General features: G+C 41.1%; 1 protein-coding gene across 5 annotated transcripts in view; it reads right to left on the bottom strand.

Moving 5' to 3' along the window:
• Positions 1 to 355: 355 nt before the first annotated feature.
• Positions 356 to 27,198, bottom strand: part of LOC131939526 (adenylate kinase 9) — a 96,033-nt gene continuing 69,190 nt past the window's right edge. For all 5 annotated transcript variants that reach the window (XM_059297873.1, XM_059297875.1, XM_059297876.1 and 2 more), the window contains 13 exons: positions 26,595 to 26,663; positions 25,690 to 25,812; positions 24,602 to 24,718; positions 23,570 to 23,788; positions 20,048 to 20,261; positions 16,957 to 17,158; positions 16,321 to 16,467; positions 5,090 to 5,307; positions 4,332 to 4,490; positions 3,623 to 3,821; positions 3,034 to 3,132; positions 2,086 to 2,303; positions 356 to 1,411 (listed from right to left, as the gene is read on the bottom strand). In XM_059297873.1, the coding sequence (XP_059153856.1) occupies positions 1,200 to 1,411; positions 2,086 to 2,303; positions 3,034 to 3,132; positions 3,623 to 3,821; positions 4,332 to 4,490; positions 5,090 to 5,307; positions 16,321 to 16,467; positions 16,957 to 17,158; positions 20,048 to 20,261; positions 23,570 to 23,788; positions 24,602 to 24,718; positions 25,690 to 25,812; positions 26,595 to 26,663 (2,196 nt within the window). In that variant the 3' untranslated portion in view covers positions 356 to 1,199. The remainder of the gene's footprint in view (positions 1,412 to 2,085; positions 2,304 to 3,033; positions 3,133 to 3,622; positions 3,822 to 4,331; positions 4,491 to 5,089; positions 5,308 to 16,320; positions 16,468 to 16,956; positions 17,159 to 20,047; positions 20,262 to 23,569; positions 23,789 to 24,601; positions 24,719 to 25,689; positions 25,813 to 26,594; positions 26,664 to 27,198) is intronic.

Below are 27,198 nucleotides of genomic sequence, written 5' to 3' on the forward strand. Positions count from 1 at the left end.
AGACTCTCCATAGCTCGTATGTCCTCCTCTGTGCCTAAATCTAAGCCTATATATATTATTAAAATGCCTAAATATAATTCTAGGCCTATAACTATATGCAATATTTTTAACTTTAGCAACCAATTTTTTCTTCTATAAGCTCAACTGTTAGTAATTTAGAGTGTACTATATTAATATAGGACATAGATCTAGGACAGTAATTGCAATAGCAATAGTGATAGATATTTGTTGCTGAGGAACTGTTTGTTAAGACAGGCAGGTCTGAAAACTACTACAACACTTCAATTAAGATAGAAAAAAAAAGACTTTAAACAAATTATTATAATAAATATATAAATTTTGTTTTAAAAAATCAGAATTTTTGACAAAATAATTTATTGATACATAACCGACATTATGGGAATACATTATTGTAATTGTTCCGTTAATTTTAGCAAAAAAATGAAACATTTTAAGTCTTTGCAATGTCATTTTTCTGTTCCATCTATGCCACTGTTTACCAAAGTACATTATCTTTAATGAAGGATACAAAATGTAGTTCTTGCCTTAACAAGTACCAGCTAACACAGGGCAACCATCCAATGTCTAACAAATTGTAATGTAGTCTACAGGCACATTTTATCACAGTACATACAGTCTATCACAGTACATACAGTCTATCACAGTACACACAGTCTATCACAGTACACACAGTCTATCACAGTTTCAACCAAAAATATCTGAGGGCAGACAGACGGACTATTTATCCTACACAAGGGTTAGGCAACTATAGAATAGTTAGGCCGCTTTTGATCAGTTGGGCCCAATGGAATAGTTCGATGGCTTTTGTTTAGGGGCAGCAATAGTAGGACCACTATGGGGTAGTTGGGCCACTATAGAATAGTTGGGCCACTATAGAATAGTTGGGCCACTATAGAATAGTTGGGCCACTTTAGAATGTTGGGCCACTAGAGAATAGTTGAGCCACTATAGAATAGTTGGGCCACTAGAGAATAGTTGGGCCACTATAGAATAGTTGGGCCAATATAGAATAATTTGGAGGCTAATAAAACTAAGATGGCTGCTGGTTTTAAAACTGCACACAGAGAAAAAGAAATTTGGTAGGATCAGTTAGAAATCTCCAAGTACCAGCAGATCTAGAAGCATGAGACACAGAGGAGAGCTGCCCCTTTGGTTAGGCCTGCTTGATACAGCCAGCTTTACATGATCCAAGTTGGGGTGGGCTCCACCCCTCTGAGAGCAAAAAATGTTTCAAGTTTGGTATCAAAGTCTTTGGGTCTCTCGTTGGGGTCGCGGTACCTGGCTGTCATGTTGTTCCCCAGGTAGTTGATCAGCTGACATGTCTCCTCAAACTGCTGCAGCTTCTGCTTGTACTTCTTGCGGATGTAGGGGGAAGACTTGGGGTTGAAAGCTGGCCAACAAAAAGTAATGGAAAGTCAATGGATGATTTGGCCAGGAACTGCAAAACAACTCTATCAGTCCACAATTTTTGGCAACTCAAGAGCATCCAGATATCATTATGGGAATGGGTTCAAATATTTTTCTTGGGATATATGTTCTATGCATATATAAAATTTTTATAAATTAATCTAAAAATTAAAAATAAATGAAAATAAATAAATATAAATAAATAAATAAATAAATAAAAAATATATAGCCTATATATAAACATAATTTGTATATATGTATAAATTTTATATATATATATATATATATATATATATATATATATATATATATATATATATATATATATATATGTATATATATATATATATATATACATATACATATATATATATATATACATATATATATACATATATATATATATTTATATATATATACATATATATATATATATATATATATATATATATATATATATATATATATATATATATATATATATATATATATATATATATATATATATATATATACTATGTGAGTGTTACCCACCTAACATCCTCTGCCTATTCCACTGATCCTAATGTCCCTTACCTATGTTACTAAGTGCAGGTGGATGAGATCATTTATCTCTATAGAAAACTGTGGCTAAACCAAACTGAACTGAGTACCAACCTTTTAAATGATAGGCAATGTAAATGAGTGCAGAGCGTGTAGAGGAGATGAAAGGATATTTGGGCTTGACATTGCCTGCAGCAGTCAAGGCTTTGACTAAAGCTATGGCACACGTTTGTTCCATGAAACCCAACATTGGCAAACTGGCAAATGGCAGCTCTTCTGGTTTTGGAGGAAGTTTGTGTGGCAGCTTCATATTGGAATATTTCTCTGGCAACCTGAAGTTAACAATTAGTAAAAAAAAAAGGAAATCAGGAAAGTCAAAAGTTATCTATATATATAATTTTCTTCTTGGAGACCATAGAAAACACCAAGCTGTAAGTGCCTAGCAGCCCCCTCTCTTCCTCTCTAGGCATATGCCTACCACCCCCACTCCCACATGGTCTGGTGAGCTGTGGTTCACGCTAAATGTTTACAATCGTAGAGTCGAGTTTATTGACGGCTATTAGGGGCAGATAATTTAGTTTGAAATGATTTTAAACTTAGGGGAGGTAACTAAGAGGAGGCTGCTCTCACGGGGGGTGGGGGGTGGGGGGTGGGGGGGTGTAGGGTAGGGGTTGGGGGGGGGGGTGTAGGGTAGGGGTTGGGGGGTGTAGGGTAGGGGTTGGGGGGGTGTAGGGTAGGGGTTGGGGGAAAGGAGCGTGGGGGGGGGGGGGGGTTATCGTCCTTAACGACCTACTGATAGTGTTTTAAAGCAAATATTTTCAGTGGCAGCATTGGTACTGTCGGATTCACAAATTATGAATTACTGAAAAGTAGAAAATAAAACAACTAAATAGTGGCGTATGATACGCAGCTGGTCGGCTCGTTTATTTTAATTTAAGATCTTGGTCACTAAGTTGAGCTCAATATCATCAGCAACTGGCCAATGGTATCATAAGGTGATTTTTGGAATCAACTGGCCAATGGTATCATAAGGTGATTTTTTGAATCAAGTGGCCAACATACTTCATAAACTTGAGTAATTTCTCCTGGCTTTGCATGAGGAAAACTTTATGCATGTATTCTGCCATGAATTCTTCACATCCTGGAATCAGCGCATCATATCTGCAACACCAATACAATCAAATAGAAAATAATAATTATTTTTTTTAATCATACTTTAAAAATATCTGAAATAAAAAGATATTTAATTATGTTTTTAAAAATCATCCTAAGAAAATTTAATTTTTTAAACCAACATTTTTGTTAGAATAAAAGGTGACAGAGAATGTTTTTAAGTTGGAAAATTGGGTTCTCTCTTCTTCCAAAAGTATTTACATGTCTAATTTTCATACTTAATACTTAAAAAAAAACCATCAAATACATACAATTATTTTGTTAAATATTAAAAATAAAAAAATAAAATGGTTAGTTCCTACTTAACCAGATCAAAGTGACCTGAACTAATGATATGTTTTAATGTTTGTGAAGAAAATAGTTGTGTAATCATTCAAAAGATATATTAAGAAAAAAGCTACTAAATGAAAAACCATTCCTCTACTTTAGAAAAAAAAAATGAAAAAGATATGCTAGCCCTGAGTCAAGGGGAGCTAACCTCATGTTCCCGTCCAGGTAGGTGACAGGACAGTAGCCCAGGATCTCCACCGGTCTATCCTGCAGCTCAGCTTTTGTTATCCTGCGAGGTAGCATGGCTGGCGCTGGCAGGCTGCGAGGCGCAAGTGGCGGGACAAATTTTTCTGGACTGGACAAAAACTGCTCCAACTCTTCTTTACCTGCCATCTTATAGTAGTGGCCTGTCAAATAGATGAGCGACACATCACCATAAGTCACATCACACAACATCACAAGTCACATCAGACATCACCATAAGTCACATCACACATCACAAGTCACATCAGACATCACCATAAGTCACATCAGACATCACCATAAGTCACATCAGAATTCACCATAAGTCACATCACACAACATCACAAATCACATCAGACATCACCATAAGTCACATCAGACATCACCATAAGTCACATCAGACATCACCATAAGTCACATCAGACATCACCATAAGTCACATCACACAACATCACAAGTCACATCAGACATCACCATAAGTCACATCACACATCACAAGTCACATCAGACATCACCATAAGTCACATCAGACATCACCATAAGTCACATCAGAATTCACCATAAGTCACATCACACAACATCACAAGTCACATCAGACATCATCATAAACGACATATAGCAATATGAACATCATGAGTAGACTGAGATTGTTTAGCTCAGAGCTAAGAGATTACCTCTAAACTCAGCTGCAAACTCCAAGGTTGGGTTGACAGAACAGTCAACAAGTTCCCCGCGTTGTGCCAAGCTGACAGGACAGTAGTTCCCAAAGACACCTACACGCTGCTCAAACTCCTCTGGTGTGATGCACAGTCCAGCTATACCAGCAGCCTCATCTGGTGGATAGAAAAATTATCTGGCCAATCTTTTATCTGGCCAACACGTCTTAACTGGCCAAATGTGAATAAATCTTAACTGGCCAAATGTGAATAAATCTTAACTGGCCAAATGTGAATAAATCTTAACTGGCCAAATGTGAATAAATCTTAACTGGCCAAATGTGAATAAATCTTAACTGGCCAAATGTGATCAAATTTAAAAACTGGCCAAATGTCAACATATTTTTCTGGCCAAAAGTTTCTTATAAAAACAAAAGAATTGAAGTGCTTGTAAACTAAAAATCTGATAAAACAACCTAAAATCTCTCAGTCAATATCTACCATCTTAGGACCTACCATCTCTCAGAAAGACCTACCATCTCTCAGAAAGACCTACCATCTCTCAGAAAGACCTACCATCTCTGAGAAAGACCTACCATCTCTGAGAAAGACCTACCATCTCTGAGAAAGACCTACCATCTCTGAGAAAGACCTACCATCCCTGAGAAAGACCTACCATCTCTCAGAAAGACCTACCATCTCTGAGAAAGACCTACCATCTCTCAGAAAGACCTACCATCTCTGAGAAAGACCTACCATCTCTGAGAAAGACCTACCATCTCCTATCCGTTGCAGATAGTCCTGGATACGCTGGATGCTGTGGATGGCCAGTTGTAGCGTGTTGTCCCACACCCACCACTTGGATTGGTTGCCGTTGACTGTCTGGTAGTTCTGGTGCTGCTTTTGGTACCAGTCACGAACTTGTGGTGCTGTTTTGTGGTAACAGGAGAGCTTGATGGCCAGAATTTGGGCGCTGTCATGTAGCACTAGAGGCCTGTAGCATACATTAGTGAGACAGTCATGTAGCACTAGAGGCCTGTAGCATACATTAGTGAGACAGTCATGTAGCACCAGAGGCCTGTAGCATACATTAGTGAGACAGTCATGTAGCACTAGAGGCCTGTAGCATACATTAGTGAGACAGTCATGTAGCACCAGAGGCCTGTAGCAAACATTAGTGAGACAGTCATGTAGCACTAGAGGCCTGTAGCATACATTAGTGAGACAGTCATGTAGCACCAGAGGCCTGTAGCATATATTAGTGAGACAGTCATGTAGCACTAGAGGCCTGTAGCAAACATTAGTGAGACAGTCATGTAGCACTAGACTAGAGGCCTGTAGCAAACATTAGTGAGACAGTCATGTAGCACCAGAGGCCTGTAGCATACATTAGTGAGACAGTCATGTAGCACTAGAGGCCTGTAGCATACATTAGTGAGACAGTCATGTAGCACCAGAGGCCTGTAGCATACATTAGTGAGACAGTCATGTAGCACTAGAGGCCTGTAGCATACATTAGTGAGACAGTCATGTAGCACTAGAGGCCTGTAGCAAACATTAGTGAGACAGTCATGTAGCACTAGAGGCCTGTAGCATACATTAGTGAGACAGTCATGTAGCACCAGAGGCCTGTAGCATACATTAGTGAGACAGTCATGTAGCACTAGAGGCCTGTAGCATACATTAGTGAGACAGTCATGTAGCACCAGAGGCCTGTAGCATACATTAGTGAGACAGTCATGTAGCACTAGAGGCCTGTAGCATACATTAGTGAGACAGTCATGTAGCACTAGAGGCCTGTAGCAAACATTAGTGAGACAGTCATGTAGCACTAGAGGCCTGTAGCATACATTAGTGAGACAGTCATGTAGCACTAGAGGCCTGTAGCATACATTAGTGAGACAGTCTTGTAGCACTAGAGGCCTGTAGCATACATTAGTGAGACAGTCATGTAGCACTAGAGGCCTGTAGCATACATTAGTGAGACAGTCTTGTAGCACTAGAGGCCTGTAGCAAACATTAGTGAGACAGTCTTGTAGCACTAGAGGCCTGTAGCATACATTAGTGAGACAGTCATGTAGCACTAGACTAGAGGCCTGTAGCAAACATTAGTGAGACAGTCTTGTAGCACTAGAGGCCTGTAGCATACATTAGTGAGACAGTCATGTAGCACTAGACTAGAGGCCTGTAGCAAACATTAGTGAGACAGTCTTGTAGCACTAGAGGCCTGTAGCATACATTAGTGAGACAGTCATGTAGCACTAGAGGCCTGTAGCAAACATTAGTGAGACAGTCATGTAGCACCAGAGGCCTGTAGCATACATTAGTGAGACAGTCATGTAGCACTAGAGGCCTGTAGCAAACATTAGTGAGACAGTCATGTAGCACTAGAGGCCTGTAGCATACATTAGTGAGACAGTCATGTAGCACTAGAGGCCTGTAGCATACATTAGTGAGACAGTCTTGTAGCACTAGAGGCCTGTAGCATACATTAGTGAGACAGTCATGTAGCACTAGAGGCCTGTAGCATACATTAGTGAGACAGTCTTGTAGCACTAGAGGCCTGTAGCAAACATTAGTGAGACAGTCTTGTAGCACTAGAGGCCTGTAGCATACATTAGTGAGACAGTCATGTAGCACTAGACTAGAGGCCTGTAGCAAACATTAGTGAGACAGTCTTGTAGCACTAGAGGCCTGTAGCATACATTAGTGAGACAGTCATGTAGCACTAGACTAGAGGCCTGTAGCAAACATTAGTGAGACAGTCTTGTAGCACTAGAGGCCTGTAGCATACATTAGTGAGACAGTCATGTAGCACTAGAGGCCTGTAGCAAACATTAGTGAGACAGTCATGTAGCACCAGAGGCCTGTAGCATACATTAGTGAGACAGTCATGTAGCACTAGAGGCCTGTAGCAAACATTAGTGAGACAGTCATGTAGCACTAGAGGCCTGTAGCATACATTAGTGAGACAGTCATGTAGCACTAGAGGCCTGTAGCATACATTAGTGAGACAGTCTTGTAGCACTAGAGGCCTGTAGCATACATTAGTGAGACAGTCATGTAGCACTAGAGGCCTGTAGCATACATTAGTGAGACAGTCTTGTAGCACTAGAGGCCTGTAGCAAACATTAGTGAGACAGTCTTGTAGCACTAGAGGCCTGTAGCATACATTAGTGAGACAGTCATGTAGCACTAGAGGCCTGTAGCAAACATTAGTGAGACAGTCATGTAGCACCAAAGGCCTGTAGCATACATTAGTGAGACAGTCATGTAGCACTAGAGGCCTGTAGCAAACAGTGAGATAGTCATGTAGCACTAGAGGCCTGTAGCAAACATTAGTGAGACAGTCATGTAGCACTAGAGGCCTGTAGCATACATTAGTGAGACAGTCATGTAGCACCAGAGGCCTGTAGCAAACATTAGTGAGACAGTCATGTAGCACTAGAGGCCTGTAGCAAACAGTGAGATAGTCATGTAGCACTAGAGGCCTGTAGCAAACATTAGTGAGACAGTCATGTAGCACTAGAGGCCTGTAGCATACATTAGTGAGACAGTCATGTAGCACCAGAGGCCTGTAGCAAACATTAGTGAGACAGTCATGTAGCACTAGAGGCCTGTAGCATACATTAGTGAGACAGTCATGTAGCACTAGAGGCCTGTAGCATACATTAGTGAGACAGTCATGTAGCACTAGAGGCCTGTAGCAAACAGTGAGATAGTCATGTAGCACTAGAGGCCTGTAGCAAACATTAGTGAGACAGTCATGTAGCACTAGAGGCCTGTAGCATACATTAGTGAGACAGTCATGTAGCACCAGAGGCCTGTAGCAAACATTAGTGAGACAGTCATGTAGCACTAGAGGCCTGTAGCATACATTAGTGAGATAGTCATGTAGCACTAGAGGCCTGTAGCATACATTAGTGAGACAGTCATGTAGCACTAGAGGCCTGTAGCATACATTAGTGAGACAGTCATGTAGCACTAGAGGCCTGTAGCATACATTAGTGAGACAGTCATGTAGCACTAGAGGCCTGTAGCATACATTAGTGAGACAGTCTTGTGGCACTAGAGGCCTGTAGCATACATTAGTGAGACAGTCATGTAGCACTAGACTAGAGGCCTGTAGCAAACATTAGTGAGACAGTCATGTAGCACTAGACTAGAGGCCTGTAGCAAACATTAGTGAGACAGTCATGTAGCACTAGACTAGAGGCCTGTAGCATACATTAGTGAGACAGTCATGTAGCACTAGAGGCCTGTAGCATACATTAGTGAGACAGTCATGTAGCACTAGAGGCCTGTAGAATACATTAGTGAGACAGTCATGTAGCACCAGAGGCCTGTAGCATACATTAGTGAGACAGTCATGTAGCACTAGACTAGAGGCCTGTAGCAAACATTAGTGAGACAGTCATGTAGCACTAGAGGCCTTTAGCATACATTAGTGAGACAGTCATGTAGCACTAGAGGCCTGTAGCATACATTAGTGAGACAGTCGTGTAGCACCAGAGGCCTGTAGCAAACATTAGTGAGACAGTCATGTAGCACTAGAGGCCTGTAGCATACATTAGTGAGACAGTCATGTAGCACTAGACTAGAGGCCTGTAGCATACATTAGTGAGACAGTCATGTAGCACTAGAGGCCTGTAGCATACATTAGTGAGACAGTCATGTAGCACTAGAGGTCTGTAGCATACATTAGTGAGACAGTCATGTAGCACCAGAGGCCTGTAGCAAACATTAGTGAGACAGTCATGTAGCACTAGAGGCCTGTAGCATACATTAGTGAGACAGTCATGTAGCACTAGACTAGATGCCTGTAGCATACATTAGTGAGACAGTCATGTAGCACTAGACTAGAGGCCTGTAGCAAACATTAGTGAGGCAGTCATGTAGCACTAGAGGCCTGTAGCATACATTAGTGAGACAGTCATGTAGCACTAGACTAGAGGCATGTAGCAAACATTAGTGAGACAGTCATGTAGCACCAGAGGCCTGTAGCAAACATTAGTGAGACAGTCATGTAGCACTAGACTAGAGGCCTGTAGCATACATTAGTGAGACAGTCATGTAGCACTAGAGGCCTGTAGCATACATTAGTGAGACAGTCATGTAGCACTAGACTAGAGGCCTGTAGCATACATTAGTGAGACAGTCATGTAGCACTAGACTAGAGGCCTGTAGCAAACATTAGTGAGACAGTCATGTAGCACTAGACTAGAGGCCTGTAGCAAACATTAGTGAGACAGTCATGTGGCACTAGACTAGAGGCCTGTAGCATACATTAGTGAGACAGTCATGTAGCACTAGAGGCCTGTAGCATACATTAGTGAGACAGTCATGTAGCACTAGAGGCCTGTAGCATACATTAGTGAGACAGTCATGTAGCACCAGAGGCCTGTAGCATACATTAGTGAGACAGTCATGTAGCACTAGAGGCCTGTAGCATACATTAGTGAGACAGTCATGTAGCACCAGAGGCCTGTAGCAAACATTAGTGAGACAGTCATGTAGCACTAGAGGCCTGTAGCATACATTAGTGAGACAGTCATGTAGCACTAGAGGCCTGTAGCATACATTAGTGAGACAGTCATGTAGCACTAGAGGCCTGTAGCATACATTAGTGAGACAGTCATGTAGCACTAGAGGCCTGTAGCATACATTAGTGAGACAGTCATGTAGCACCAGAGGCCTGTAGCATACATTAGTGAGACAGTCATGTAGCACTAGAGGCCTGTAAATTACATTAGTGAGACAGTCATGTAGCACTAGAGGCCTGTAGCATACATTAGTGAGACAGTCTTGTAGCACTAGAGGCCTGTAGCATACATTAGTGAGACAGTCATGTAGCACTAGACTAGAGGCCTGTAGCATACATTAGTGAGACAGTCATGTAGCACCAGAGGCCTGTAGCAAACATTAGTGAGACAGTCATGTAGCACTAGACTAGAGGCCTGTAGCATACATTAGTGAGACAGTCATGTAGCACCAGAGGCCTGTAGCAAACATTAGTGAGACAGTCATGTAGCACTAGACTAGAGGCCTGTAGCATACATTAGTGAGACAGTCATGTAGCACCAGAGGCCTGTAGCATACATTAGTGAGACAGTCATGTAGCACTAGAGGCCTGTAGCATACATCAGTGAGACAGTCATGTAGCACTAGAGGCCTGTAGCATACATTAGTGAGACAGTCATGTAGCACTAGACTAGAGGCCTGTAGCATACATTAGTGAGACAGTCATGTAGCACTAGAGGCCTGTAGCATACATTAGTGAGACAGTCATGTAGCACTAGAGGCCTGTAGCATACATTAGTGAGACAGTCATGTAGCACCAGAGGCCTGTAGCAAACATTAGTGAGACAGTCATGTAGCACTAGAGGCCTGTAGCATACATTAGTGAGACAGTCATGTAGCACTAGACTAGAGGCCTGTAGCATACATTAGTGAGACAGTCATGTAGCACTAGAGGCCTGTAGCATACATTAGTGAGACAGTCTTGTAGCACTAGAGGCCTGTAGCATACATTAGTGAGACAGTCATGTAGCACTAGACTAGAGGCCTGTAGCAAACATTAGTGAGACAGTCATGTAGCACTAGACTAGAGGCCTGTAGCATACATTAGTGAGACAGTCATGTAGCACTAGACTAGAGGCCTGTAGCATACATTAGTGAGACAGTCATGTAGCACCAGAGGCCTGTAGCAAACATTAGTGAGACAGTCATGTAGCACTAGACTAGAGGCCTGTAGCATACATTAGTGAGACAGTCATGTAGCACCAGAGGCCTGTAGCAAACATTAGTGAGACAGTCATGTAGCACTAGACTAGAGGCCTGTAGCATACATTAGTGAGACAGTCATGTAGCACCAGAGGCCTGTAGCATACATTAGTGAGACAGTCATGTAGCACTAGAGGCCTGTAGCATACATTAGTGAGACAGTCATGTAGCACTAGACTAGAGGCCTTGAGCATACATTAGTGAGACAGTCGTGTAGCACTAGAGGCCTGTAGCATACATTAGTGAGACAGTCATGTAGCACTAGAGGCCTGTAGCATACATTAGTGAGACAGTCATGTAGCACTAGAGGCCTGTAGCATACATTAGTGAGACAGTCATGTAGCACTAGAGGCCTGTAGCATACATTAGTGAGACAGTCATGTAGCACTAGACTAGAGGCCTGTAGCATACATTAGTGAGACAGTCATGTAGCACTAGAGGCCTGTAGCATACATTAGTGAGACAGTCATGTAGCACTAGAGGCCTGTAGCATACATTAGTGAGACAGTCATGTAGCACTAGAGGCCTGTAGCAAACAGTGAGATAGTCATGTAGCACTAGAGGCCTGTAGCAAACATTAGTAAGACAGTCATGTAGCACTAGAGGCCTGTAGCATACATTAGTGAGACAGTCATATAGCACCAGAGGCCTGTAGCAAACATTAGTGAGACAGTCATGTAGCACTAGAGGCCTGTAGCAAACAGTGAGATAGTCATGTAGCACTAGAGGCCTGTAGCAAACATTAGTGAGACAGTCATGTAGCACTAGAGGCCTGTAGCATACATTAGTGAGACAGTCATGTAGCACCAGAGGCCTGTAGCAAACATTAGTGAGACAGTCATGTAGCACTAGAGGCCTGTAGCATACATTAGTGAGACAGTCATGTAGCACTAGAGGCCTGTAGCATACATTAGTGAGACAGTCATGTAGCACTAGAGGCCTGTAGCATACATTAGTGAGACAGTCATGTAGCACTAGAGGCCTGTATCATACATTAGTGAGACAGTCATGTAGCACTAGAGGCCTGTAGCATACATTAGTGAGACAGTCTTGTAGCACTAGAGGCCTGTAGCATACATTAGTGAGACAGTCATGTAGCACTAGACTAGAGGCCTGTAGCAAACATTAGTGAGACAGTCATGTAGCACTAGACTAGAGGCCTGTAGCAAACATTAGTGAGACAGTCATGTAGCACTAGACTAGAGGCCTGTAGCATACATTAGTGAGACAGTCATGTAGCACTAGAGGCCTGTAGCATACATTAGTGAGACAGTCATGTAGCACTAGAGGCCTGTAGCAAACATTAGTGAGACAGTCATGTAGCACCAGAGGCCTGTAGCATACATTAGTGAGACAGTCATGTAGCACTAGACTAGAGGCCTGTAGCAAACATTAGTGAGACAGTCATGTAGCACTAGAGGCCTGTAGCATACATTAGTGAGACAGTCATGTAGCACTAGAGGCCTGTAGCATACATTAGTGAGACAGTCGTGTAGCACCAGAGGCCTGTAGCAAACATTAGTGAGACAGTCATGTAGCACTAGAGGCCTGTAGCATACATTAGTGAGACAGTCATGTAGCACTAGACTAGAGGCCTGTAGCATACATTAGTGAGACAGTCATGTAGCACTAGAGGCCTGTAGCATACATTAGTGAGACAGTCATGTAGCACTAGAGGCCTGTAGCATACATTAGTGAGACAGTCATGTAGCACCAGAGGCCTGTAGCAAACATTAGTGAGACAGTCATGTAGCACTAGAGGCCTGTAGCATACATTAGTGAGACAGTCATGTAGCACTAGACTAGATGCCTGTAGCATACATTAGTGAGACAGTCATGTAGCACTAGACTAGAGGCCTGTAGCAAACATTAGTGAGGCAGTCATGTAGCACTAGAGGCCTGTAGCATACATTAGTGAGACAGTCATGTAGCACTAGAGGCCTGTAGCATACATTAGTGAGACAGTCATGTAGCACCAGAGGCCTGTAGCATACATTAGTGAGACAGTCATGTAGCACTAGAGGCCTGTAGCATACATTAGTGAGACAGTCATGTAGCACTAGAGGCCTGTAGCATACATTAGTGAGACAGTCTTGTAGCACTAGAGGCCTGTAGCATACATTAGTGAGACAGTCATGTAGCACTAGACTAGAGGCCTGTAGCAAACATTAGTGAGACAATCATGTAGCACTAGACTAGAGGCCTGTAGCATACATTAGTGAGACAGTCATGTAGCACTAGACTAGAGGCCTGTAGCATACATTAGTGAGACAGTCATGTAGCACCAGAGGCCTGTAGCAAACATTAGTGAGACAGTCATGTAGCACTAGACTAGAGGCCTGTAGCATACATTAGTGAGACAGTCATGTAGCACCAGAGGCCTGTAGCAAACATTAGTGAGACAGTCATGTAGCACTAGACTAGAGGCCTGTAGCATACATTAGTGAGACAGTCATGTAGCACCAGAGGCCTGTAGCATACATTAGTGAGACAGTCATGTAGCACTAGACTAGAGGCCTGTAGCATACATTAGTGAGACAGTCGTGTAGCACTAGAGGCCTGTAGCATACATTAGTGAGACAGTCATGTAGCACTAGAGGCCTGTAGCATACATTAGTGAGACAGTCATGTAGCACTAGAGGCCTGTAGCATACATTAGTGAGACAGTCATGTAGCACTAGACTAGAGGCCTGTAGCATACATTAGTGAGACAGTCATGTAGCACTAGAGGCCTGTAGCATACATTAGTGAGACAGTCATGTAGCACTAGAGGCCTGTAGCATACATTAGTGAGACAGTCATGTAGCACCAGAGGCCTGTAGCAAACATTAGTGAGACAGTCATGTAGCACTAGACTAGAGGCCTGTAGCATACATTAGTGAGACAGTCATGTAGCACTAGAGGCCTGTAGCATACATTAGTGAGACAGTCTTGTAGCACTAGAGGCCTGTAGCATACATTAGTGAGACAGTCATGTAGCACTAGACTAGAGGCCTGTAGCAAACATTAGTGAGACAGTCATGTAGCACTAGACTAGAGGCCTGTAGCATACATTAGTGAGACAGTCATGTAGCACTAGACTAGAGGCCTGTAGCATACATTAGTGAGACAGTCATGTAGCACCAGAGGCCTGTAGCAAACATTAGTGAGACAGTCATGTAGCACTAGACTAGAGGCCTGTAGCATACATTAGTGAGACAGTCATGTAGCACCAGAGGCCTGTAGCAAACATTAGTGAGACAGTCATGTAGCACTAGACTAGAGGCCTGTAGCATACATTAGTGAGACAGTCATGTAGCACCAGAGGCCTGTAGCATACATTAGTGAGACAGTCATGTAGCACTAGAGGCCTGTAGCATACATTAGTGAGACAGTCATGTAGCACTAGACTAGAGGCCTGTAGCATACATTAGTGAGACAGTCGTGTAGCACTAGAGGCCTGTAGCATACATTAGTGAGACAGTCATGTAGCACTAGAGGCCTGTAGCATACATTAGTGAGACAGTCATGTAGCACTAGAGGCCTGTAGCATACATTAGTGAGACAGTCATGTAGCACTAGAGGCCTGTAGCATACATTAGTGAGACAGTCATGTAGCACTAGACTAGAGGCCTGTAGCATACATTAGTGAGACAGTCATGTAGCACTAGAGGCCTGTAGCATACATTAGTGAGACAGTCATGTAGCACTAGACTAGAGGCCTGTAGCAAACATTAGTGAGACAGTCATGTAGCACTAGACTAGAGGCCTGTAGCAAACATTAGTGAGACAGTCATGTAGCACTAGACTAGAGGCCTGTAGCATACATTAGTGAGACAGTCATGTAGCACTAAAGGCCTGTAGCATACATTAGTGAGACAGTCATGTAGCACTAGAGGCCTGTAGCATACATTAGTGAGACAGTCATGTAGCACTAGAGGCCTGTAGCATACATTAGTGAGACAGTCATGTAGCACTAGAGGCCTGTAGCATACATTAGTGAGACAGTCATGTAGCACTAGACTAGAGGCCTGTAGCATACATTAGTGAGACAGTCATGTAGCACTAGAGGCCTGTAGCATACATTAGTGAGACAGTCATGTAGCACTAGAGGCCTGTAGCATACATTAGTGAAACAGTCATGTAGCACTAGAGGCCTGTAGCATACATTAGTGAGACAGTCATGTAGCACTAGAGGCCTGTAGCATACATTTGTGAGACAGTCATGTAGCACTAGAGGCCTGTAGCATACATTAGTGAGACAGTCATGTAGCACTAGACTAGAGGCCTGTAGCATACATTAGTGAGACAGTCATGTAGCACTAGAGGCCTGTAGCATACATTAGTGAGACAGTCATGTAGCACTAGAGGCCTGTAGCATACATTAGTGAGACAGTCATGTAGCACTAGAGGCCTGTAGCATACATTAGTGAGACAGTCATGTAGCACTAGAGGCCTGTAGCATACATTAGTGAGACAGTCATGTAGCACTAGACTAGAGGCCTGTAGCAAACATTAGTGAGACAGTCATGTAGCACTAGACTAAAGGCCTGTAGCAAACATTAGTGAGACAGTCATGTAGCACTAGACTAGAGGCCTGTAGCATACATTAGTGAGACAGTCATGTAGCACTAGAGGCCTGTAGCATACATTAGTGAGACAGTCATGTAGCACTAGAGGCCTGTAGCATACATTAGTGAGACAGTCTTGTAGCACTAGAGGCCTGTAGCATACATTAGTGAGACAGTCATGTAGCACTAGAGGCCTGTAGCAAACATTAGTGAGACAGTCATGTAGCACTAGACTAGAGGCCTGTAGCATACATTAGTGAGACAGTCATGTAGCACTAGAGGCCTGTAGCATACATTAGTGAGACAGTCATGTAGCACCAGAGGCCTGTAGCAAACATTAGTGAGACAGTCATGTAGCACTAGACTAGAGGCCTGTAGCATACATTAGTGAGACAGTCATGTAGCACTAGAGGCCTGTAGCATACATTAGTGAGACAGTCATGTAGCACTAGAGGCCTGTAGCATACATTAGTGAGACAGTCATGTAGCACTAGACTAGAGGCCTGTAGCATACATTAGTGAGACAGTCATGTAGCACTAGAGGCCTGTAGCATACATTAGTGAGACAGTCATGTAGCACCAGAGGCCTGTAGCATACATTAGTGAGACAGTCATGTAGTACTAGACTAGAGGCCTGTAGCATACATTAGTGAGACAGTGAGAGAGCCGTATACCGTGGAATGACCATCCTGTCTTTGAGTCCTCTCACCATCACCTCCTTGCTCTCCAGCTCCAGCTCAATGACTCGGACAGGGATGATACTTCTCTCTCGCATCAACTGGATTTGACTGCCCACCATTGGGTAGCCATCTAGCACATAGCTGACAGGAGAGATAAAAATTGTCAGATCTTCAGAAAAATTGATCCAAACAAGAGATTTTAGTTTGGCAGATCTTACCCGCAGTACAAGCCTCAGGTAAGGGTAACAACCCAGACCTCAGGTAAGGGAAACAACCCAGACCTCACGTAAGGGAAACTACCCAGACCTAAGGTAAGGGAAACAACCCAGACCTCAGGTAAGGGAAACTACCCAGACCTCAGGTAAGGGAAACAACCCAGACCTCAGGTAAGGGAAACAACCCAGATCTCTGGTAAGGGAAACAACCCAGACCTCACGTAAGGGAAACTACCCAGACCTAAGGTAAGGGAAACAACCCAGACCTCAGGTAAGGTAAACAACCCAGACCTAAGGTAAGGGAAACAACCCAGACCTAAGGTAAGGGAAACATTCCAGACCTAAGGTAAGGGAAACAACCCAGACCTCAGGTAACGGAAACAACCCAGTCGATAGGGATATAAAGCAGTCCTACCCTCGTGTCTGACATGTCATATCCAACAAGGCGACCTCTAAGCTTTGAATTTGTAGATTGTCAGGGACGACTCGCCCTCGTGACAGATGCCAGAACATTTGCTTGGCCAAGTCTGTATTTTTCTGGGTGGCCAGGATTGTCCTCATGGCCTCTCCAATGGATAATCTTTTCACTCCATAATCTTCAACAAATCTTCTAGCAACTGTAGAGCAAAAAGACAATCTTTTCACTCCATAATCTCAACAATTCTTCTAGCAACTGTAGAGCAAAAAAAAATTCATAAAAAACGTTTTAATAACAAGCTTTTATGTAATGATGCACTAAAAAGTAGAAAATAAATTATAGACTACTATTTAAATAACTATAAAGAAAAGCGTATCGGTCAAGTAGAACTGTCCGAATTTTCACTCCTGCGTTTCCGTCTAGACTGACGACTGACGAGGAAGTGAGTTAAATAAAAGCTTGTAAAAAACCATTGCGCGCCTACTGAACATCACGTTCAGTAGGCGCGCAATGGTTTTTGAACGCAGCCATTGAAGCTATTGAAGGTGATGACGCGTGTGGTGTGGTTGGCTAGACATGCCTACTAATTCGGTCCAAATTTTAATTAATTCATAAAAAATTAATTAGGCATCCAATTAAGTCAAATTTAGTTTCAGATTGCATTGTCTTCATGTCTTGACCCACGTGCTAACTTTGAATCGTATCGGTCAAGTAGAACTGTCCGAATTTTCACTTCTGCGTTTCCGTCTAGACTGACGACAGACTGACGAGGAAGTGAGTTAAATAAAAGCTTGTAAAAAGACAATCTTTTCACTCCATAATCTTCAACAAATCTTCTAGCAACTGTAGAGCAAAAAGACAATCTTTTCACTCCATAATCTTCAACAAATCTTCTAGCAACTGTAGAGCAAAAAGACAATCTTTTCACTCCATAATCTTCAACAAATCTTCTAGCAACTGTAGAGCAAAAAGACAATCTTTTCACTCCATAATCTTCAACAAATCTTCTAGCAACTGAAGAGCAAATAAAACGGGAGTGATCTCCCCTAAACTTTCTCGAATCTAATATATAAAGCTCAATTCTGTATATTAGTATGAAAAAATAAATTTGTCGTTGACATACTTCTATGGATTTAAGTGTTAGACTATTATCGTGCTCATAGTCTAAATTTATGAGTTAAAAATTACTGTTGAAAGTGTTGGGAAATAGTTTTAATTTTTCAAACTGATAGTAATAATTGTCGGCATGTTCATTAAACACAATTTTAAAAAAATAACAAAAATTCTAATTATGTCTGAAAATTATTTATATTTAGTCCTTTAGCACTTACTTCCCTTTGATAAATTAGGAAAACACAATTACTTCCCTTTATAAAACATTCCATTAGTGGAAAAGAATTTACTTTTTATTACTTTGTTTTGGTGTTGGGAAAAAATAATTACATAATTAGCGGGGATTGATCAAGTGCAAATGTTGTAGGTATTTTACGAATAAGCTTGGAGTATTATAATTGTTCATTTGGTTTGGTTTGGCACCTACGTTCGTTTAAGTGAGTGCAAAAAAAGTGCAAAAAGGGTACTATAGTCGATTATTAAGCTGAAACAGGCGATTCTGCCCCGGGCTAGACTGTGGGCACTTTGCGTTTATGTTCGCGTTAGTGTTTTCTTTGTGTTTAGGTTGGGTTTGCGTTAGTCACAGTTAGTGGTTGCGTTTTGATTTGGTTCGTTTTTGTTCTTACTTTTTTCATTTGTGTTTTTTTCTTTGGGTTTGTGTTTGTATTTGTGTTTGTGGTTGGTTTTGCGTTTGGATTTGGTTTGTTTTCGTTTGTTTTTTCGTTTTTGTTTTTTTCTTTGTGTTCGTATTCGTGTTTGTAGTTGTGGTTGGGTTTGTTGTTAGGTTTTTGTTTTCGTTTGCTTTTTTTGTTTGTTTTTTCTTTGTGTTTGTATTGGTGTTTGTGATTGTGGTTGGGTTTGTTGTTAGGTTTTTGTTTGTATTTGTAATTGTGTTAGCGTTATGTTTGCGTTTTGTTGTTTTGGTTGGTTGTGGTTTGGGTGGGCAATGCCGGATTTATGATGATTACTAAACACACAGGTAATGGTCTTTAACAGAAAGGTTTTTCGCAGAAGCCAGAGCAGGGCCTGGCTGGGACGGCTAGTATTCTTATATAAAACAACAGGGGATGGGAACTCAGGCTATAGACACGATTTTTAATCCATTTTAAATACTTTAAGTTTTAAAAATAGAATAAAATCTCGTAGACAAAAGAATTGCACACCAAGTGAACGCCAAATAAAAAAGTGCATACTAGTGCTCAATATTATTAGTACTTTAAAAATTTACATTAGTTTTTTGAGAAATTTGAAGTAGCGTAAATTACTACTTCCGGTCAACGGAAATTACTGAAAATTTAACAGAAGGTAGAAAATTATATCTTTTACTCACATGTGAAACTTCATTTATCTATCTGAAATAGTACTTAAGTTATAGGCTTTTGAAAAATTCAAAGTAGAAAACGTACCACTTCCGGTTATCGGAAATCGCTCAAAAGTTGATACGGATCTACAATTTTGATGAAATACTTATATATGAAATTTCATCAACCTAGCTGTAACTGTACTCAAGTAATCGTGTTTACACACAGACACACACAGACAGACACACAGACATACGGACAGAATTGCAAAGCCCAGTTTTTCAGACTGGATTACGCATAAAACCTTTTAATTTTGATAAATCTGGATTGATAATTTTTGCCCAATTAAAATAAGTCCTCTATACTTTGGATGTGAAGAAGGATTGAGGTGTAATACGGTGAAAATTGTTAAAATTTCAAGTGATTTTTGTGCACGATTACAATACTTTCTCTATACTTCGTATATACGAGAAAGTAATAAGACATTTTTTTTCTACTGGTGTGGGGCTGCTGGGGTGGGGTTGGATGGGGTGGATGGGTGGGGTTGCTGGGGTGGATGGGTGGGGCTGGATGGGTGGGGTGGATGGGGTGGGGCTGCTGGGGTGGGGTTGCAGTAGAGAGCATTGGATGTCTTTGTATTAATAAACTGCTGGGGTGGGGCTGGTCAAACTTACTGGTTGATTTCCCAGATTTGGGGGGCCCAATGATGGCCATCTTGATGGGGACCACAGGTTTGGGCGAGGGTTGCTTCAAGTAGGTCATGGGATCCTGCATGAACAACTGGCGGCTTTGTCGGCTGGAGAAAAAGTAAATGTAGGATCTGTGGATACAGGGGTAGGTCGCGATGCCCTGACCCATTGCTGGCTGGATGCAGTCCCCATCTTTCAGCTGGTGTGGACAAATAAAATAAACGTAAACATTAAAAAATGTAAACAAACATTAAAAAATGTAAACAAAGGTAAACAAATGTAAATACACTTTTCAGATCATTTTTTATATCGACACCCAGGACATTTACATTGTATATGGGGGGGGGGGGAGGTGGTGTCTACCATTCACAATTTTTGTATTGGGGGGGGGTGTCTACCATTCACAATTTTTGTATTGGGGGGGGGGGGGTGTCTACCATTCACAATTTTTGTATTGGGGGGGGGGTCTACCATTCACAATTTTTGTATTGGGAGGGGTGTCTACCATTCACAATTTTTGTATTGGGAGGGGGGGTGTCTACCATTCACAATTTTTGTATTGGGGGGGGGGTCTACCATTCACAATTTTTGTATTGGGGGTGGGTGTCTACCATTCACAATTTTTATATTGACATCATTCATGAATAACCTGTAAATAACTATCTGAACAAGAAACAATAGGAGGGAGGTCTGACTATCTGTCTGACTATCTGTCTGACTATCTGTCTGACTATCTGTCTGACTATCTGTCTGACTATCTGTCTGTCTGACTATCTGTCTGACTATCTGTCTGATTATCTGTCTGACTATCTGTCTGACTATCTGTCTGACTATCTGTCTGACTATCTGTCTGACTATCTGTCTGACTATCTGACTATCTGTCTGACTATCTGTCTGACTATCTGTCTGACTATCTGTCTATCTGACTATCTGTCTGGCTATCTGTCTGTCTATCTGTCTGACTAACTGTCTGACTATCTGTCTGTCTGACTATCTGTCTGACTATCTGTCTGACTATCTGTCTGACTATCTGTCTGACTATCTGTCTATCTGTCTGACTATCTGTCTGACTATCTGTCTGACTATCTGTCTGACTATCTGCCTGACTATCTGCCTGACTATCTGTCTGACTATCTGTCTGACTATCTGACTATCTGTCTGACTAACTGTCTGACTATCTGTCTGTCTGACTATCTGTCTGACTATCTGTCTGACTATCTGTCTGACTATCTGTCTGACTATCTGTCTGTCTGACTAACTGTCTGACTATCTGTCTGTCTGACTATCTGTCTGACTATCTGTCTGACTATCTGTCTGACTATCTGTCTGTCTGACTATCTGTCTGACTATCTGTCTGACTATCTGTCTATCTGTCTGACTATCTGTCTGACTATCTGTCTGACTATCTGTCTGACTATCTGTCTGACTATCTGTCTGACTATCTGTCTGACTATCTGTCTGACTATCTGTCTGACTATCTGTCTGACTATCTGTCTGACTATCTGTCTATCTGTCTGACTATCTGTCTGACTATCTGTCTGACTATCTGTCTGTCTATGTCTGTCTATCTGTCTGACTATCTGTCTGACTAACTGTCTGACTATCTGTCTGTCTGACTATCTGTCTGACTATCTGTCTGACTATCTGTCTGACTATCTGTCTGACTATCTGTCTGACTATCTGTCTGACTATCTGTCTGACTATCTGTCTGACTGTCTGACTATCTGTCTGACTATCTGTCTGTCTATCTGTCTGACTATCTGTCTGACTATCTGTCTGACTGTCTGGCTATCTGTCTGACTATCTGTCTGTCTATCTGTCTGACTATCTGTCTGTCTATCTGTCTGACTATCTGTCTGACTATCTGTCTGACTATCTGTCTGACTATCTGTCTGACTGTCTGTCTGACTGTCTGGCTATCCGTCTGACTATCCGTCTGACTATCTGTCTGTCTATCTGTCTGACTATCTGTCTGACTATCTGTCTGTCTATCTGTCTGACTATCTGTCTGACTATCTGTCTGTCTATCTGTCTGACTATCTGTCTGACTATCTGTCTGACTATCTGTCTGACTATCTGTCTGACTATCTGTCTGACTATCTGTCTGTCTGACTATCTGTCTGACTATCTGTCTGATTATCTGTCTGACTATCTGTCTGACTATCTGTCTGACTATCTGTCTGACTATCTGTCTGACTATCTGTCTGACTATCTGACTATCTGTCTGACTATCTGTCTGACTATCTGTCTGACTATCTGTCTATCTGACTATCTGTCTGGCTATCTGTCTGTCTATCTGTCTGACTAACTGTCTGACTATCTGTCTGTCTGACTATCTGTCTGACTATCTGTCTGACTATCTGTCTGACTATCTGTCTGACTATCTGTCTATCTGTCTGACTATCTGTCTGACTATCTGTCTGACTATCTGTCTGACTATCTGCCTGACTATCTGCCTGACTATCTGTCTGACTATCTGTCTGACTATCTGACTATCTGTCTGACTAACTGTCTGACTATCTGTCTGTCTGACTATCTGTCTGACTATCTGTCTGACTATCTGTCTGACTATCTGTCTGACTATCTGTCTGTCTGACTAACTGTCTGACTATCTGTCTGTCTGACTATCTGTCTGACTATCTGTCTGACTATCTGTCTGACTATCTGTCTGTCTGACTATCTGTCTGACTATCTGTCTGACTATCTGTCTATCTGTCTGACTATCTGTCTGACTATCTGTCTGACTATCTGTCTGACTATCTGTCTGACTATCTGTCTGACTATCTGTCTGACTATCTGTCTGACTATCTGTCTGACTATCTGTCTGACTATCTGTCTGACTATCTGTCTATCTGTCTGACTATCTGTCTGACTATCTGTCTGACTATCTGTCTGTCTATGTCTGTCTATCTGTCTGACTATCTGTCTGACTAACTGTCTGACTATCTGTCTGTCTGACTATCTGTCTGACTATCTGTCTGACTATCTGTCTGACTATCTGTCTGACTATCTGTCTGACTATCTGTCTGACTATCTGTCTGACTGTCTGACTATCTGTCTGACTATCTGTCTGTCTATCTGTCTGACTATCTGTCTGACTATCTGTCTGACTGTCTGGCTATCTGTCTGACTATCTGTCTGTCTATCTGTCTGACTATCTGTCTGTCTATCTGTCTGACTATCTGTCTGACTATCTGTCTGACTATCTGTCTGACTATCTGTCTGACTGTCTGTCTGACTGTCTGGCTATCCGTCTGACTATCCGTCTGACTATCTGTCTGTCTATCTGTCTGACTATCTGTCTGACTATCTGTCTGTCTATCTGTCTGACTATCTGTCTGACTATCTGTCTGTCTATCTGTCTGACTATCTGTCTGACTATCTGTCTGACTATCTGTCTGACTATCTGTCTGACTATCTGTCTATCTGTCACAGATTTGACCTTTTGCCAGAGTGACAGACTTGTAAGAAATGAGGTCACAGTTTTAACAACACATTTTTTTTTACCTTGACTGGGTCCCAACGGCCGAAGCGACTGGGATATTTATAGCCCATTTGGAGCATGAGGTTTGCCTGCTGCTCACTGATTGGGTAGACACGCTCAAAAATGCTGTGGCGGAACTCATTGTAAGGCTTGAGTTTTTTACTGAGGATGTATCTGATGATGTGCGGCCTGCGGGAGGCGTCAATGCTGATACGAGGGATTAGAATCTCTTCCAGGGCCTCCTGTACAAAGGTAACGCTTTGGCTCAAGATTTCGCAACCTAAACATTTTTTATCTTTGTTTTTTTAAACCAAAACTTGTTTTTATCTTTGTTTTTAAACTTAAACTTGTTTTTATCTTTTTTTAAGCCTAAACTGGTTTTTATCTTTGTTTTTAAACTTAAACTTGTTTTTATCTTTGCTTTTAAACCTAAACATATTAAATTTTTTGTTTTGTTTTAGTAGTAGGTGTAGTAGGTGTAGTAGGTGTAGGGTAGCATGGTCAGATGGTAGAGCATTCACTTGTCAACCTGAAAGTCTTGAGTTCAAATCCGGGTTCAATTCCATAATATGTTGTTGAGTCCACCCAGCTCTAATGGAAACCTAACTCACATTAGGGCAAGTAAAGGTGGCTGGGCATAGTGTTGCTCACACTATCTCTTCATATGCTGAGGTTACAGAAACAAGTGAACTCTACTTCAGTTGCCCCATGGGTCGTCAGAGTTCGAATGGGAATTTTCTTTTTTTTAGTAAGTGTATAATGTTATTTGTCAAGTATGTATGTATGTATGTATGTATGTATGTATGTATGTATGTATGTATGTATGTATGTATGTATGTATGTACGTACATAGGTACGTACATAAGTACGTACCTACGTACATACGTACATATGTATGTATGTATGTATGTATGTATCTATGTATGTATGTATGTATGTATGTATGTATGTATGTATGTATGTATGTATGTATGTATGTATGTATGTATGTATGTATGTATGTATGTATGTATGTATGTATAGTAAGATGAATGTATGATGTAACCATCACTAACCTCCACAGCCACAATCCTGTTGGTGTCATCATCATAAATCTCATTAAAGTCATTCTTCATTCGTTCGATAGCATCTTCCTCATTTTCTTCATCTTCCTCCTCTTCTTCTTCTTCTTCCTGCATAAAATTATCATGTTTCTAGTGGCATATTAAAGTTCTCATGTTTCTAGTGGCATATTAAAGTTCTCATGTTTCTGGTGGCATATTAAAGTTCTCATGTTTCTAGTGGCATATTAAAGTTCTCATGTTTCTAGTGGCATATTAAAGTTCTCATGTTATGTTTCTAGTGGCATATTAAAGTTCTCATGTTTCTAGTGGCATATTAAAGTTCTCATGTTTCTAGTGGCATATTAAAGTTCTCATGTTTCTAGTGGCATATTAAAGTTCTCATGTTATATTTCTAGTGGCATATTAAAGTTCTCATGTTATGTTTCTAGTGGCATATTAAAGTTCTCATGTTTCTAGTGGCATATTAAAGTTCTCATGTTTCTAGTGGCATATTAAAGTTCTCATGTTTCTAGTGGCATATTAAAGTTCTCATGTTTCTAGTGGCATATTAAAGTTCTCATGTTATATTTCTAGTGGCATATTAAAGTTCTCATGTTATATTTCTAGTGGCATATTAAAGTTCTCATGTTATGTTTCTAGTGGCATATTAAAGTTCTCATGTTTCTAGTGGCATATTAAAGTTCTCATGTTTCTAGTGGCATATTAAAGTTCTCATGTTTCTAGTGGCATATTAAAGTTCTCATGTTATATTTCTAGTGGCATATTAAAGTTCTCATGTTATGTTTCTAGTGGCATATTAAAGTTCTCATGTTTCTAGTGGCATATTAAAGTTCTCATGTTTCTAGTGGCATATTAAAGTTCTCATGTTATGTTTCTAGTGGCATATTAAAGTTCTCATGTTTCTAGTGGCATATTAAAGTTCTCATGTTTCTAGTGGCATATTAAAGTTCTCATGTTTCTAGTGGCATATTAAAGTTCTCATGCTTCTAGTGACATATTAAAGTTCTCATGTTTCTAGTGGCATATTAAAGTTCTCATGTTTCTAGTGGCATATTAAAGTTCTCATGTGATGCCCTCACCTCAAATTCCTCTGCCAGAATGGCATCAATATCTTCCTCTTCCTCTTCTTCCTCCTCCTCACTACTTTCTCCTTCTCCTTCCTCTTCCTCTTTGTTATAAAAACTCTCTGCCTCCTTCTCTGCCTGTAAACCAATATAACAAAGTTTATTCTAGACTCAAACTTTAGATCAGCAATTTTAGCAACTGTAGTATGCATAGGACTTAAAACTCAGCCTTCAAAAATAATACTTCAATCAAACTCAGCTTTTAATCACTCAGCTTTCAATCACTCAGCTTTCAATCACTCAGCCTCCAATCAAACTCAGCTTTCAATCACTCAGCTTTCAATCACTCAGCTTTCAATCACTCAGCTTTCAATCACTCAGCCTCCAATCAAACTCAGCTTTCAATCACTCAGCTTTCAATCACTCAGCTTTCAATCACTCAGCTTTCAATCACTCAGCTTTCAATCACTCAGCTTTCAATCACTCAGCTTTCAATCACTCAGCTTTCAATCACTCAGCTTTCAATCAAACTCAGCTTTCAATCACTCAGCCTTCAATCACTCAGCTTTCAATCACCCAGCTTTCAATCACTCAGCTTTCAATCACTCAGCTTTCAATCACTCAGCCTCCAATCGAACTCAGCTTTCAATCACTCAGCTTTCAATCACTCAGCTTTCAATCACTCAGCTTTCAATCACTCAGCTTTCAATCAAACTCAGCTTTCAATCACTCAGCTTTCAATCACTCAGCTTTCAATCACTCAGCTTTCAATCACTCAGCCTTCAATCAAACTCAGCTTTCAATCACTCAGCTTTCAATCACTCAGCTTTCAATCACCCAGCTTTCAATCACTCAGCCTTCAATCAAACTCAGCTTTCAATCACCCAGCTTTCAATCACTCAGCCTTCAATCAAACTCACCCTTCTGACTTTTTTTCTTTCCTCACGTTCAAGCACCAACTCTTCTCTACGTTTGGCCATGGCTTCCTCCTGATTGGTTCAAATAGATTTGGTTCATTCACTGACATATGGTTCATGTATCAAATGACATGTGGTTCATGTATTGAATTACATGTGGATAATATATTGAATGACATATGGTTCATGTATCAAATGACATGTGGATCATGTATTGAATGACATGTGGATAATGCATTGTATGACATGTGGATCATGTATTGAATGACATGTGGATCATGTATTGAATGACATGTGGATAATGCATTGTATGACATGTGGATAATGTATTGAATGACATGTGGATCATGTATTGAATGACATATGGTTCATGTATCAAATGACATGTGGATAATGTAATGAATGACATGTGGTTCATGTATTGAATGACATGTGGTTCATGTATTAAATGACATGTGGATAATATATTGAATGACATGTGGATCATGTATTGAATGACATGTGGATCATCTATTGAATGACATGTGTATTATCTATTGAATGACATGTGGTTCATGTATTGAATGACATGTGGATCATGTATTGAATGACATGTGGTTCATGTATC

Source organism: Physella acuta, unplaced genomic scaffold (assembly GCF_028476545.2).
Source record: "Physella acuta isolate Inbredline_101_S28 unplaced genomic scaffold, ASM2847654v3 ptg000283l, whole genome shotgun sequence".
NCBI classification, from domain to species: Eukaryota; Metazoa; Mollusca; class Gastropoda; family Physidae; genus Physella; species Physella acuta.